General features: G+C 37.4%; 2 protein-coding genes across 2 annotated transcripts in view; one reads left to right on the top strand and one right to left on the bottom strand.

Moving 5' to 3' along the window:
• The window catches only part of LOC134679554 (electron transfer flavoprotein beta subunit lysine methyltransferase-like), a 61,582-nt gene that overhangs the window by 28,972 nt on the left and 17,698 nt on the right, over positions 1–14,912 (top strand). The window lies entirely within an intron of this gene.
• LOC134672109 (uncharacterized) lies at positions 10,186–14,887 on the bottom strand. Its single transcript, XM_063530026.1, has 2 exons — positions 14,464–14,887; positions 10,186–14,005 (listed from the first exon to the last, which is right to left on the bottom strand). Exon 2 carries the CDS (start codon positions 13,996–13,998, stop codon positions 10,186–10,188), a length of 3,813 nt encoding a protein of 1,270 aa, XP_063386096.1. The 5' UTR covers positions 13,999–14,005; positions 14,464–14,887.

Below are 14,912 nucleotides of genomic sequence, written 5' to 3'. Positions count from 1 at the left end.
ATTTTTAATCTAAAATGTTATTTCTGACTAATGATTATTAACAAAACGTCCGTGGCTTAAAAACAATGAGTAAAAACTAGGTGAGGAATCTTTGCATTCAGGCGTATTTAAAAAATTGAATCAACTTACGTACATTTGATTAAAAATCGACGCAATTAACGAAAGTCCCACGAGATGGTACTCTTGGATTCAAACCTTGTCTGCGAAGGCGTGGAACGGATTCCATTTCGTATAATCTTTGTGCACCACGTAAACACTCACCACTTAATAAATAACACCGTACCACTTCGTAGTATTCCCGGTTCGAAAACATTTTTTTCAACCTTAGTACGCGCGCGATTATTATTTTAAGGTTGGCGAGTGACGAGTGACTAATCATTTATGCTTACCGTTATGTTTACCGCTAGCGCGGAATGGTTTAGTTTAGACTACCCTCGAAATTGATAAACCTGCCTACCATCGCCAACACTTACTGGGTGGACCCTATTGCAACGATTATAAGGTTTAGTGAAGGTCAGATAAGGGTTTTGCTGATGTTGTTGTTAAAACCTACTATTAGGTTTGTTTACATTTGTGGTAATAGGGTGACCACGACCACGACTCGTGGAAAATATTTAAAAATTGAAAAATGAAAATTAAAAAAAAGTGTACTCTTTTTTTTCGCTAAATAGATTCCTTAAGTGTAACCTAGTGCCGGGAATGAATATGGCCAGTGATTTAAATTTCACCCTGTATACCTTCTTATACTCTTAATTAGGCACCTTTGGCTTCGGATATTTATACTTCAGTACCACTTTTTTCATTATTTTGTAACGTTCAATAGCACCCCTCCAACATAAAATAATTCCACCAAGATTTTTAGATATAAACATAATATGACGAACTGTAGCCCGGCGATAACGATGCCATACGAACATTCCCTTTTCATGGTGTAGATTAGAAATAGTTAAGACGCATAGATATAAACTATGGATGAGCGCATGCATACGAATTGCTTGTTGCGATCTTCATGTCAGCAAAGAAGCGCCATCTGTTACATACTGCGTACAACTACGTCAGCTCGACGCTCGACGCTCGACGCGATAACTTTGTACGGGCGTACAAGGCTTGTTAAGTTTATTCGCGGTTTATATTAGAGGAGCGTCGAATAAGTTTATGGTTAATCAAAACGATATTTATTGTATTAAAATGTAGGTGTAATGTGACTTTACTACACCTTATAACACAAAGTACCCCGCCGCGTCTGTTTGAATGTTTGTACTTATTGTCGCGATAAACTCAAAAGGTACTGAACGGATTTTCATACTGTTTCACCTATCAATAATTCTTGAGGAAGGTTTAGGTGTATAATTTGTTAACCTGTGCGAAGCCGGGGCGTGTCGCTAATAATGTAGAAAAATATGGAATAGCATGAGTCCGTGGTCCGTGGCTAGTGACTCTTCACTGGTTAAAACGCATAATGGTATCATTCCATTTCTAACCGCAGCTGCACTACCGGTACTGAACGCGACGCTGTCATTGTCAATTTCCATAGTAAAATGAACAGTAGTGCAGCTGTCGTTGGAAATGGACTGTCACCTTAAGATGGATTTATGGACGTTTGTAGCTATATGTATATATATATATATATATGTGTGTATATTGCTATATTCGTTACGTTCGTAGGTACATTAGGAAAGAGGTAAGTAAACAATCTTGACGTGTCTTTTTATAGAAAAGCGCTTCTTAAAAATTACTAACTATTCCTTATGAAAGCAGAAGAATGTAAATAATCGTATATGATATTGATTTATAACTGTTATACATTTTCTGTGACTTATTTTCAAAAGTGTTTTTCAATAAAAAGGCACGTTAAGATTGCTTACTTTTTTTCTAATGCTAAAAAAACGAATTATAGACAAGTCATCAATGATCATGTAAAGTCAAGGAATTTGAATTAGAGTCGGCCCAAAAAAAAGTCTGCAGTGGATTTGATAGCCCACGCAGTGCAAGTGTCATTTATACGCCATAATTTCATAGAAGTTTGACGTTTAATATAACACTTGCACTGCGTGGGCTATCAAATCCGCTGCAGACTATTCTTGGTCTGAGTCTGACTCTATGTAACGTTCATGCCTTGTCTTAGTAATAACATTCAATTTTAAAGCTGGGATGCGATGTAGTAAGGTAATCGTACTAGTGCTCGACATGCTAATGCCCAATAGATGACACCTTGTGACCTTTCTGTCACCTCTATTGACAATGACTTAAGTTCCAAGATGACATGTACTGGGACCGCGTCGAGCACCAGTACGTATACACCTTACGGGAATCAAATTTCTTTACAGTTTGCATCAAATAAACAACTCATTAAAGTTAAGAGGAAGAAAATGAAAATGAAAAAAGGACAATATATAGTTTTAAGAGGCCAAGTTATAAAATTATGGAAACAGCGGTTTCAAAAATGTTCTTTTCTTTATACGTTATTCTTAACAAATGACTTTTAATCTTTAATATTTTACATATTATTATATGTAATAATATAAATAGGTCGTAGGGACGATACCCGAAATAAAAATCAAATATTTTTCATGGCTTAAAATATTCGTCTATAATCTAGGAATAATAATGAAAAACAATAAAACGTTAAAGTAACATTTTTATTAAATAAAACAAAAAATCAACATTATTCTTAAACATTTAATATAAAATCAACATAGTTATAAGTCTTCGTTAGTTACTAAGTAACAATTTTTATTAGTGTTTAACTACGTCTTAGGCCTCTTATTGTCGCGTTATGAGATCAACATTTATTTCAATAAAATTAACTTAAAAATAAAACAACACGTATCGTGTCAATGATTACGATTTTAATAATGGAACACGAGTAATCGAATCAGATACGTTACGTGTTCAAATAAAATTATAAGTACACACGTATTTACCCGTAATTCTAAGTAATAATTTTGATTCGTGTTTAACTACGTCTTAGGCCTCTTATTGTCGCGTTATGAGATCAACATTTATTTCAATAAAATTAACTTAAAAATAAAACAACACGTATCATGTCAATGATTACGATTTTAATAAAGGAACACGAGTAGTCGAATCAGATACGTTACGTGTTCAAATTATAAGTACACACGTATTTACCCGTACATCTAAGTAATAATTTTGATTAGTGTAACTACGCCTTAGGCCTCTTATTGTCGCGTTATGAGATCAACATTTATTTCAATAAAATTAACTTAAAAATAAAACAACACGTATCATGTCAATGATTACGATTTCAATAATGGAACACGAGTAATCGAATCAGATACGTTACGTGTTCAAATTATAAGTACACACGTATTTACCCGTACATCTAAGTAATAATTTTGATTAGTGTTTAACTACGTCTTAGGCCTCTTATTGTCGCGTTATGAGATCAACATTTATTTCAATAAAATTAACTTAAAAATTAAACAACACGTATCATGTCAATGATTACGATTTTAATAATGGAACATGAGTAATCGAATCAGATACGTTACGGGTTCAAATTATAAGTGCACACGTATTTACCCGTACGTCTTTTTCACTAATATTTACTGGCCATTAAATAAAACAAGTTTTTTGAATTGCTGTCTTTTAGTTTTTTTTCCTGTATTTTCTGTGACGGAATCGTGATGCATTCTGACATTTATATATTTCTTGATGATTGCTCGAATGAGATGCAATCTATGATTCATTGTAGCCGGTTGATCAACAGAGTGCAAGCTCAAACTATTAAAAGTGTTTTTTCCTATAAATTTCGCTAAAGTCCGTGTGCATAGTGACATATAGTCACTTTTTGTCATAAATCGGGGTTTGTTTTTATGTCTTATATTTTTTTCAGTCTCTAGGCATACCTCAAAGAGGTCAAGAGATGGAAAACAAAGTCCACCCATATTTTGCAACTCTATCAACTTATGAAAAAACAATTTTTTCTTTACTAACTAGACTGTCTACACAAATTTCGCACTTTAATTTTTTCATTAAACTTCTAGCTACCCATCCGGCAATGTAACCAACGATCATTTCTATATTGTCTGACAGGTGCCCAAATGCGTTTTCGGTGTGATTATCTATATCCAATGTATGCGATAATTGAGTACAGTTACTGGAATAACGTTGATCATTTTCGTCCTGATCATTCGTTACCTGGTCCATAGATTGGTCTTCTTCTTCATGACGATTCATTTCAGTTGTACAATTAATAGCTTTTACTGACGACATAGTCAAAATTGGAAAATTATCCAAAGGAATGCTGTTTCCGGTAAACGACGATTTTAATGACAGATGGCTTAAGCATCGCCTGTAAGCACCTTTTAGTTGCGTTGCATTTGGGTTGTCATTGTATCCTCCGTGTTTTCTAATCATGCTAAAAAATAGCTCTAAGTGATCCTGGGAGAGTCGATACGTCGAAATGTACTTTAATTTCGAACTAGACTCAACTAAATTTTGGAAGAGAATTTTTAAACTCTCCAAACAAACAATCAACCCTAAAAATCCTGTTTTATTTTTTGAGTCCAGAATACGTTTTTTACTTATAGTCAACACTATTCTTGGTTGTTTATTTTGTTTCTTTGTAATCTTTTTAACTTTGTTGAAAATTTTTAGGCCTCTGATATAATCGATAGCTTTTTCGATAAAAGCGAATATTTTTTCTTTGTTTTTTTGGCAAATGGCTCTTTTGTAACCACGTTGGTTAAATCTTCGAGAGTTTAAAATATCGAATATGTCATTAAACATATTGATAAACTCTACTGTGGCGCCAGTTCCTATAAAAGAACTGGAGTGTAGCACTTCGTTGCAAAGCGTGAGTGCTTTTGCAACACTTCGGCTGAGTAGCTGCGTGGCTAATTTCACTTTCATGATTTGATTTCGAAAATGTATATGTCGATGTGTTAATTTATTAGCAAAATTTAGTCCCTGATTTGTTTGTAGTTTTAATAATCGAGTTAAAAATTTCCATTCTATGCGTTGATCTTGGTTGTTGAAGATTATCTTCTTGTTTTCGAAAACGTTTCTAACTAATTTAATCATGTGGCATGCGTCCAAAAAAACCACAATATTTGCTTTTGTGACCGGGTGTGAAAAAGTTGTTTTTAATTGACCTGTGCTACTTATGTTACAACCCAGTTTGTTGGCAGCTTTTATATTCGTAGGACAGCCATCAAATGTGAGAGCTTGAACATTGACCCCGACGGAATGACATTTTTCAAGACAAATATTAACAGTGTTTGCTATATGTTCATAAGTGAAACCGTCCACTAAAAAATATCCAACTGGTATTTTCCAATTTTCAGAAAGGCAAACAAGCATCATTACAAAAGCTTTAGTGGCTTTCTTTTCTTTGTCAATATTTCCATGCCCCATGTCTACATAGTGAGGATGTTAAGTGCAAACACCTTTTTTTTCTTGATTAAAGCATGAAACTTGGCACAGTTGTTCCTTATATCAAATAAAGCCGATTTCGATCGGTAGCCCGAAGGAGCCCCCCCTCTGGGGCCCGAGAGGGGGGGTCAAAGTACCGCTCCGCCCGGCTTCATTCTTAAAATTCTAACAGGCCCCGTTAAGCTAATAGGTCATATTTGGTATCAATTTCGGATAAATCAATAACGTAGAATTCATTTTTGATATAAAAAAATTGCAATTTGTAGAAAAAATTTAAAAAAAAATTAAAAAATCTAATTTTTCAAGTGTAATATTTATTTTTTATTTAGTATCAAAATTAAACTGCCTGGTTTTTCTACATATAAAAAATATGACAATAAAGCCTATTTAATGCAGATTTTAAAATCGTAACTTTTCCTTACCTTTATTAAAAGAAAATTGCATAAAAAAAATCTTATATCGTCTCGCGCGGTGAATATCTTTTTACCGACATCGGCATCGTTATGGACAACATCCGAAGTACACACTCTGGAGACCGATTAAATGTATTGTTTGTTGTTGTAGATCCTTTATAGATCCTATTATAAAGATAGAAAAGTGTACAAATACTATTTTTTATGTGTCGTTCAGTAAAAAAAGGGACCTAGGAATAAATTATTATAGAGCCTCGCGTTTGTATAGAAGCATACTCGTATTTAATTAGTGTAAACCACTCCATGGACTCCATGGTCGCTATTCTCAATGAATAAGAAGTAAACTGTAAGTATTAAATATTTTTATTACATTATACCACACTTTAATTTTGCGACTTGTGTATTAAAAAATACAATTCCTTCCCCCGGCACATGAATGCGTACATTTCATCATTCACGTATATAATATATGTCAGTTTCAACCATATTCTGGCCACAGCAGGGTTGTCAGAACAGTTTGGAAACAGTCATCTGCTCCTTGCTTCCATTCCCAAGAAGACAGACTGAGCAAGTTTAAAGAGGAACTAACGTCTGACCCCCAAGCCCCAAACATATAATTCTATCCTGATAAGGCTGCTTCTGTTTCAATAGTCTGTTCAAGTAAAGAATTATTTCAGGCATTTTTATTATTATTTAGCAACGGCTTTATCAGTAAGGTATTCACTTTACAAGGCTATTTCACATATCATCATATGAAGTTATAATAAACTTTTGGCGAATGTTATTTATTAAATTTACTGATATTGCTCTATCCTGTAGGAGCTTGAATCCTTGTATCGGCCAAGCTAAAAAGGGTCTATGCTTAGATCTCACTTTTATACACCATATATTAAATGGGGAACCCGGTTCAAATCCTAGAAGGCATATATTTGTGTTTATCGTGAAAGCTTGTTCCTGAATTACCTATGGATGTTTTGAGTGTATTTATCAAATACATATTATCATATATATATATATCATCTAGTCTTATTATCACAAGTCTTATTGAGCTTACAGTATTACAAGGTCGATCGAGAGAATGCTTGGAATACGAGTAAGACTCCTGGTGTTTCAGAGCCCGATAGAAATAAGAGTTAAATTTACCATGATGATAAGCTTCACTTATAACCACTGATATTTTAGTGAAACTCATTTCTTTAGCACTAGGTAAATCATTTTGAGACCCTGTGTTGACAAAACTTCGAAGAGTTATAAGTCCTTATTTATGCCATCGCGAAATTGTGTAGAGAAACATGTTATAAGTGATGTTCCTCGTGAGGTTCCGAATACTCCAAGAACCATGAAGAGTCCGATTCATTTCATATGATGGCCCTAGTTGCAGATGCTGTAAAACAGTCATTGCAAGGTATTAATAAGCACAGTAGACATAGACGATGTAGTTATAGCAGCTAGACTAGATTCATGCGTACGAATATTTCCCCAACTACAGGATTTGTGGGCTCACGTTGACACAGTGGAAAACTCAATTATATCACATGTCACTCCATTGCATCCACAATAGGCCAGGGAATTCTATTTTTAAGCCAATAAAATTATCTATTCTGTAAGCTACTTAACTAAACTCTTTTATTTACCCTAAAAGAGTTGAAGTCTTACCCCTGTTTCGAGCATTCAGCTGAAAGGGTAGAAAAAGTGAGTTCGAAACATGGAACCTGTTCAGAGTTCAGCCATGCTACTACAAGGATCCAAGCTCTTACAAGATGGAGCAATAGCGGTGGCTAAAAGCATTCCCCTAAAATACTAAAATGAGGTATTATATGTTCGGTAATAAGTGCAATATTGAAGAAGACAAGTTACACCGGGATATTGAAATGAAGAGTTGTATAATGTTATACCTGTTCAAAAGGGAGCCGTATAAATGCCTCATTACGCGCAGTGTACCGTGTGGTTGATGTTTGGGATCAGACATTAGTTCGTCGTCAAACTTGCTCAGTCCGTCTTCTTGGGAATGGGAGCAAGGAGCAGATGACTGTTTCCAAACTGTTCTGACAACCCTGCTGTGGCCAGAATATGGTTGAAACTGACATATATACGTGAATTATGAAATGTATCCATTCATGTGTCGGGGGAAGGAATTGCATTAATACACAAGACGCAACATTAAAGTGTGGTATAATGTAATAAGTAAGCAGATTAAATAATACTTATAGTTTACTTCTTATTAATAGGGAATATTACGCAAAACTCTGCGTAGGTAGCGCCACTACCACTATCTGTCAATCACTAACAATCTGGGGGTCTGCCGCGAAACAAGAAAATCGAAGTTTCGTTGTCTAATCCCTCTATCACTCTTGCATATTCGATAAAGAGGCAGATAACTTAATTTCGATTTTCGCTTTTACCGATAGGCCCTGGTTAACAAACCGCCTTGATGCATCAATGTCATATTTTATTGTCTGTGAAAACTTGTCAAAAACAGTTTAAGGTACAGTATGTATAAGTTAGTTTATGAATTTACTAGAGTCGGTAGTGCTGCACTTTGGCGGCAGAACATTGCAGTAATATCCCCTATTGAGAACAGCGACCATGGAGTCCATGGAGTGGTTGGCACTAACTAAATACCTACGAGTATGCTTCTATACAAACGCGAGGCTCTGTGATAATTTTTTCCAAGGTCCCTTTTTTCACTGAACGACACATAAGAAAATATTTGTACGCTTTTCTATCTTTATCTATCTACAACAATAAACAATACTTTTAATCGGTCTCCAGAGTGTGTACTTCGGATGTTGTCTATATCGATTCCGATGTCGGTAAAAAGATATTCACCGGCGCGAGACGATATAAGATTTTTTTTATGCAATTTCCTCTTAATGAAGATATGTAAAAGTTATGTTTTTAAAATCTGCATTAAATAGGCTTTATCATCATATTTTTTCAATGTAGAAAAACCAGGCGGTTTAATTCTGACAATAAATAAGAAACAAAAATTAAACTTGAAAAATTAGATATTTTGAGTTTTTTTTTATTTTTTTCTACAAATTGCTATTTTTTTATACCAGAAATGAATTCTACGTTATTGATTTATCCGAAATTGATACCAAATATGACCTATTAGCTAAACGGGGCCTGTTAGAATTTTAAGAATGAAGCCGGGCGAGCGGTACTTTGACCCCCCCCTCTCCGGCCCCAGAGGGGGGGCTCCTTCGGGCTACCGATCGAAATCGGCTTGGTTTGATATAAGGAAAAACTGTGCCAAGTTTCATGCTTTAATCAAGAAAAAAAAGGTTCGACCTTTTTTTGTCACTTAGAACCCTAGCTAACATGACCGACATTTCTTTCCCCCTTCCATAATTTCGCCTGACGAATGTTAATTTCATCAAAAATGAGGCAACATTCAATGTTCTCCGATAGACTGTCTCTCTTGAGTTTAAGCATGTCAAATGACTCCTGCGTAAATCCTGGCTCGCCGTTAATGACGCTATACCTGTAACAAATATTAAAATCAAATTACATAAATATTAACTAAAAGTATAGTTTTTAATTTTAGTTTATAATTTTTTGTTTATATTAATTGTAATTGCTTTATGAAATAAAGTATTTACACTTCCAGTTCATATTAAATTCATCACTTATAAATCATTATCATTATTGCTTGACTTACCATTTCGTTAAAGTTCTTGGATGAGGAAGACAGCTGTTAAGGGGATTATTTTACTTCGATATTTAAAAATTATGTGGACTGTATTCAAACGAGTTACGAGACGAGATACGAAACGATATACCGTGGAACTTAGGACAGGCTAGGTCAATTGGTAAAAGCACTCACCTTGCTGAGCTGTAGATGACGGTGCAGCTCTCGGTGGAGGCTGGCGCAGGCTTCTCAGACCTTCGGCTCGTCTAGACTTACCTCGAATCCGAGTTACCTGGACCAGCGTGGACACCGAAACGGAGCAGGAGCAGTGCTTCTTCAACTGATTAGCCTTCCACAATGAGTACACACAGTTTACAGACGAAATTGAATCTTTTAAATGAACCGAGACGATAATATTCGAAAATAATAATTAGCGCAGCGAGATGCGCCCGACATGTTACATTCGCGATACGAGAAGGGGAGGAAGTATAGTTTTTTTTTTAAAGTTTGAACGATAATGTTGCCAGGCGAAATTATTTTAAGACTACAATCCTTAACATTTTCCGCCCACCAAAATACAACGTATTTTCCACAAGTTTGTACTGTTATTGTCAACTGAGGATAAAGTAGAATCGACATGGCTCAGGGTTTATTTTCCTATTACTATATATTTTTTACTTTAATCTAAATCTACGATAAAATTAATACTTATGACTATATTAAGATAGTGAATTAACACTAGTTTTGCAAAGGTAAGGGACACAGTTTAACTATCGGACGTTTAAGTTCGCCCGATTCTGTGCGAACTGTGACAACACGACAAATCCCGTCACTTCCTGGATGGACTTGTACCACCCGGCCAATTTTCCATTTCATGGGGCTACGTTGCTCATTGACAATGAGCACGAGCGTCCCGACGACAATGTTTTTCTGACCATCGAACCATTTGTGGCGCTGCTGCAGTGTGTGCAGATATTCGAGGTGCCACTTGCGCCAGAAATCTTGATGGATCTTTTGTAATAATTTCCATCTCTGAAGTGGACCTAATTTTGCATCTACCATGTTGCTTTCAGGCAATATGGTGAGCGGCTCCAAAGTAAGGAAATGTCCGGGGGTCAAAACTGACAGGTCGTTTGGGTCCGAGCTGACAGGGGACAAAGGCCGTGAGTTCAGCATCGCCTCAATTTGGGTCAAAATGGTATAGAATTCCTCAAATGTAAGGCGCTGAGAGCCCACGACGCGAGCGAGATGTGTCTTTACTGACTTTACACCAGCCTCGGCTAACCCCGAGAAATGTGGGCTGCCGGGCGGGTTAAAAACGAAATTTATTTGTTCTGCACGTGAAGCCTTGGCCATGACTTCTTGGAGCATATTGGATGCGCCAATAAAGTTTCTACCCTGATCCGAGATCAGCCTAGAGCACCGGCCGCGGCGCGAAATGAAACGGCGCAGAGCTGCGAGATATGCCTCTGTGGTGAGCTCTGAGGCCAGCTCAAGATGTACTGCTTTGGTGGCAGTGCATACGAAAACGCAAATATACGATTTAAATGTGCGTAGACCACGGCCCCGGGCCAAACAAGTATCAAAGGGACCAGCGTAATCTACTGCCGCTGACGAAAATGGTTTAATTTGATTAATTCGAAACGATGGTAAGTTGCCCATTATTGGAGGAGATGCCACTTTAGGCCGAGCGCGAAAACATTTCATACAAGATGAAATAACCGAATTTATAGCCCTTCTTGCCGATAGAACCCAGAATTCTTGGGCTAATAAATTTTGCAACGTTTGCAATCCAGGGTGCATAAACCGGTGATGGTAATCCTCAATGATCAACGTAGTCAACCTATGATCACGAGGCAATAATAGTGGATGTTTCACATCGAACGACAGGTCTCCTTTAGAAAGGCGACCGCCCACCCTTAGCATTCCACGCTCATCCACAAACGGCGCCAATTTCCGCATGGGCTTCGATAGAGAGTGGGGTGACTTATCTGTCAACAAATACCGCAATTCTGAAGCGAAAGCTCGCTCCTGGACATGTTTCACGAGAAAGTGAAGAACTTTCGTAATTTCTTCAGACGACAGGTTCGGATCTGTGATTTTCGACGATGATTTTTGCAAGTTATGCATGAACCGAAAACAATAAGCGAAAATACGCAATATGCGTTGTAAAGACGAGAATCTGCTCAAGATGTTGTCAATCAATGATATATTAGAGTCTGTGAACAAACTATAGATTTTTTGCTCGTTCGAAGCAGCTTGATCTGAAAGGATCTCAGATTGCGGCCAAGATTCTTGAGGATTAGACAGCCAAGTAGGCCCCGCCCACCATAGCGTATTCTGGATTAAATCAGCAGGTAACAAACCGCGGGAGCCGCAATCCGCTGGATTATCCGAACCAGACACGTGGTGCCAATTTTCAGGGGGGACGTTCTCTTGTATGTGCGCAACCCTATTCGCCACAAAAGTTTTCCACTTTGATGGACACGAACGAATCCAAGTCAGCGCGACAGTAGAATCTGACCAAGCGTGGATATCATCAAAAGTGTGAAAATCTTTTAGAGCTTCTGTAAACGAGACAATCAAATCCGACAACAAGACAGCAGCTAACAGCTCACATCTCGGGATAGAACATTTACGAAGTGGGGCCACCTTCGTTTTAGCGCAACAAAGACGCACGACAACGGATCCGTCATTTTGAACGACACGACAATAAATGACAGCACAGTAACCCTTCTCCGAGGCGTCACAGTACCCGTGAAGCTGTAACGATACGAAAGATACAACCATTCTACGGGGAATGGACAACGAGCTCATTTCCGCCAATTGCGATTTGAATTTACGCCATTCTTGAGCGATAGCGATAGGAACCTCGCTGTCCCAATCGACACCAGAAACCCATAGAAGTTGAATTAAATATTTTGCGAAAAACACGACAGGCGATAATAGACCCAGAGGATCAAAAATACGAGCGATGTCCGAGAGGATCGATCGCTTCGTACAACGACAATCATTCAAGGAGGTCTTGAATGTGAAAGTATCTTCCTTGGGAAGCCACGACAAACCGAGAATTTTTAACGATAACGATAAATCATGGACGTTTCCGACATTGTGAAGTTGACCTTTAAACGACAAGGGAGGATCAACTTCCACCATGTGACCACAACGAAGGTAGTCGTCCATGAAATTGACATAAGCTGTCCGAAACTGAGGATTCAATTTGAATTTCCTCTCTAAATTTAAGAGACGCTTGAGAGCTATCTCACGAGAATTTGAAAACCTGGGTTTATCCTGAGGGTCGACATAAGTTAATGGTACTACCATCCTACCCTCGGGAGTGCGACAATATGAAGTTTCCATTTGGTTTTCACACGACATTTCTGATTTCGACAAAACGATATTTTTGGGAGGATCTACACTTTCCAGTTCCCAGAAGCGCTTGATATTATTGTCTAATGATAGACTCGACACGAGATAGCACCTCTGAGTATCACCTTCTGAACCTTTATGACAACGAGAACGAGAAGTGTTAACGTTTATAGGGCACTCACCCATTACCAACCAGCCGAAAACAGTGCGGACAGCTATGGGCTCATCTGCGTTGCCCTTGACAACGCCAGATTGTAGTGCAGCAGCGAAAAGGTTGACGTTAACCAACATGTCTATTGGTCCAGATTTGTGGAAAGACGGATCAGCAAGATCTAAATCCTTCAGATGCCTCCAAGAAGACACATTCAGTGGTTCTGGTGGCATATCATGGCAGATCTTGGGAAGCACGAACGCTTCAAACGAAAATTTGCATGAGGAGTCCCCATTCGAAGGAACTATCTCACAATCGACAATTCCAAAAGTGTCAGTCGATGACAGACCAACACCGTTCACCGTTGGTGAATTATTTCTAATTGGTATTCCAAGTTTTTTAGCGCACTTCAATGTTACAAAGTTACAAGCCGAAGCATTATCCATCAATATTCGAATTGGTACAAAATTATTAAATTTATTTTTTATCAGCACGATAGCTGTCGAGAACAAACTTGGTGCATTTGCATTATGCACAGCCAATGCCACTTGGGTCGGTGGAGCTGTTGGTTCCAACTCCTTATCCTTTTCGAAATGCAATAATGTGTGGTGTCTGCGCTTGCAGATGCCACAAGTCACCGATGATTTACAATTTTTAACCGAGTGTGATGGCCTACAACAAAGTATGCAAAGTCTCCTCTCCTTAACCTGAGCAAACCTTTCCAATGGCTGCAGTTCCAAAAATTTAGTACAGTTATCCAATTTGTGCCCCGGTGCGGAACACATAGCACAGTTGCTCACTGGCGGCACAAGGAGAGCAGGCTTAGCCTTATTCGACACTGGCTTACTATACACTGGTTTACTAGATAATGTTAACGACTTACCAACGCTGTTCTCTAATGCCTGGCTCCGCTTTTCAATAAACGAAATTAATTCCTCATAACTGGGAATTTCTGTGTTTGATTCAAGTTGCAACTCAAAAGCTTCCTTACTACTAACATCTAATTTTGACCAAAGTGCATGGAATAACATAAAGTTCCTGTCAGGCAATTGATACTTTGATAAAATTTCTAAGTTTTCCTTAAAGGTTCGACAAACTCTAACTAATTCCGATGCAGTCTTGGACTTCGCCGCCTCACAATTTAATATTTTTTCATAAAATATACTGGCAATCACCCTTTTTTTCTCAAAATGTAATTTTAGTGTGTTATAGGCCATTAAATAATTTTCATCACATAATGGGTAATTTTTAATTAAGTCGAAAGCATGGCCGGTAACACTCGACAACAAATAGTGCAGTTTTTCTACTGCCGGGATATTTTTACTGTGAATAAGCGAGTCAAAGATCTGGATGAACGACACCCAATTCTCAATTTTCGAATCGAAAGGAACTATATTAATTTTAGGTAATTTAACACTCGAACTTGAACCGCAACTGTCACTTTTATTTAACACTTCAGGTTTTATTTCCGCTAAACGTATTTTTATGGATTTTACCATTTGTTCGAACTGTGATGATATTTCTAATTCACTTGACCTATCACCAGCTGGAATCGCCGAAAGCAATTCAATTTGAAAGGCATGAAATTCACTTTCAAGTTTAATTACATCTTGTGAACAATAACCTTGCAGATCGGAACTCTTTATATACTCCATCCGCACGAACGCATAATCCCGACCTACACGGCTCTTGTCGAAACTTTCGGACGAATCCCCACCAAGTGTCATGTTTATTTTGTAAAAATATGTATACTGAATCACTAAAACAACAACAAAACTATTTGATTCGATAACAATGATAGGTTATGATTTTCAATTGACAACTTGTCAAAAATGACAGCTAAAAGTTGCGTTCAGAAACGTAATTAATTCGACACACAATTTTAGTCTATGAACTAAACGCTCGATAGTTTAACTAACGGAAAAACGCCCAAGCCAAGCGTTTC

Source organism: Cydia fagiglandana, chromosome 2, assembly GCF_963556715.1.
Source record: "Cydia fagiglandana chromosome 2, ilCydFagi1.1, whole genome shotgun sequence".
NCBI lineage: Eukaryota > Metazoa > Arthropoda > Insecta > Lepidoptera > Tortricidae > Cydia > Cydia fagiglandana.
The sequence above is the reverse complement of the archived record's forward strand: the minus strand, read 5'-3'. Positions and strand labels throughout refer to the sequence as shown.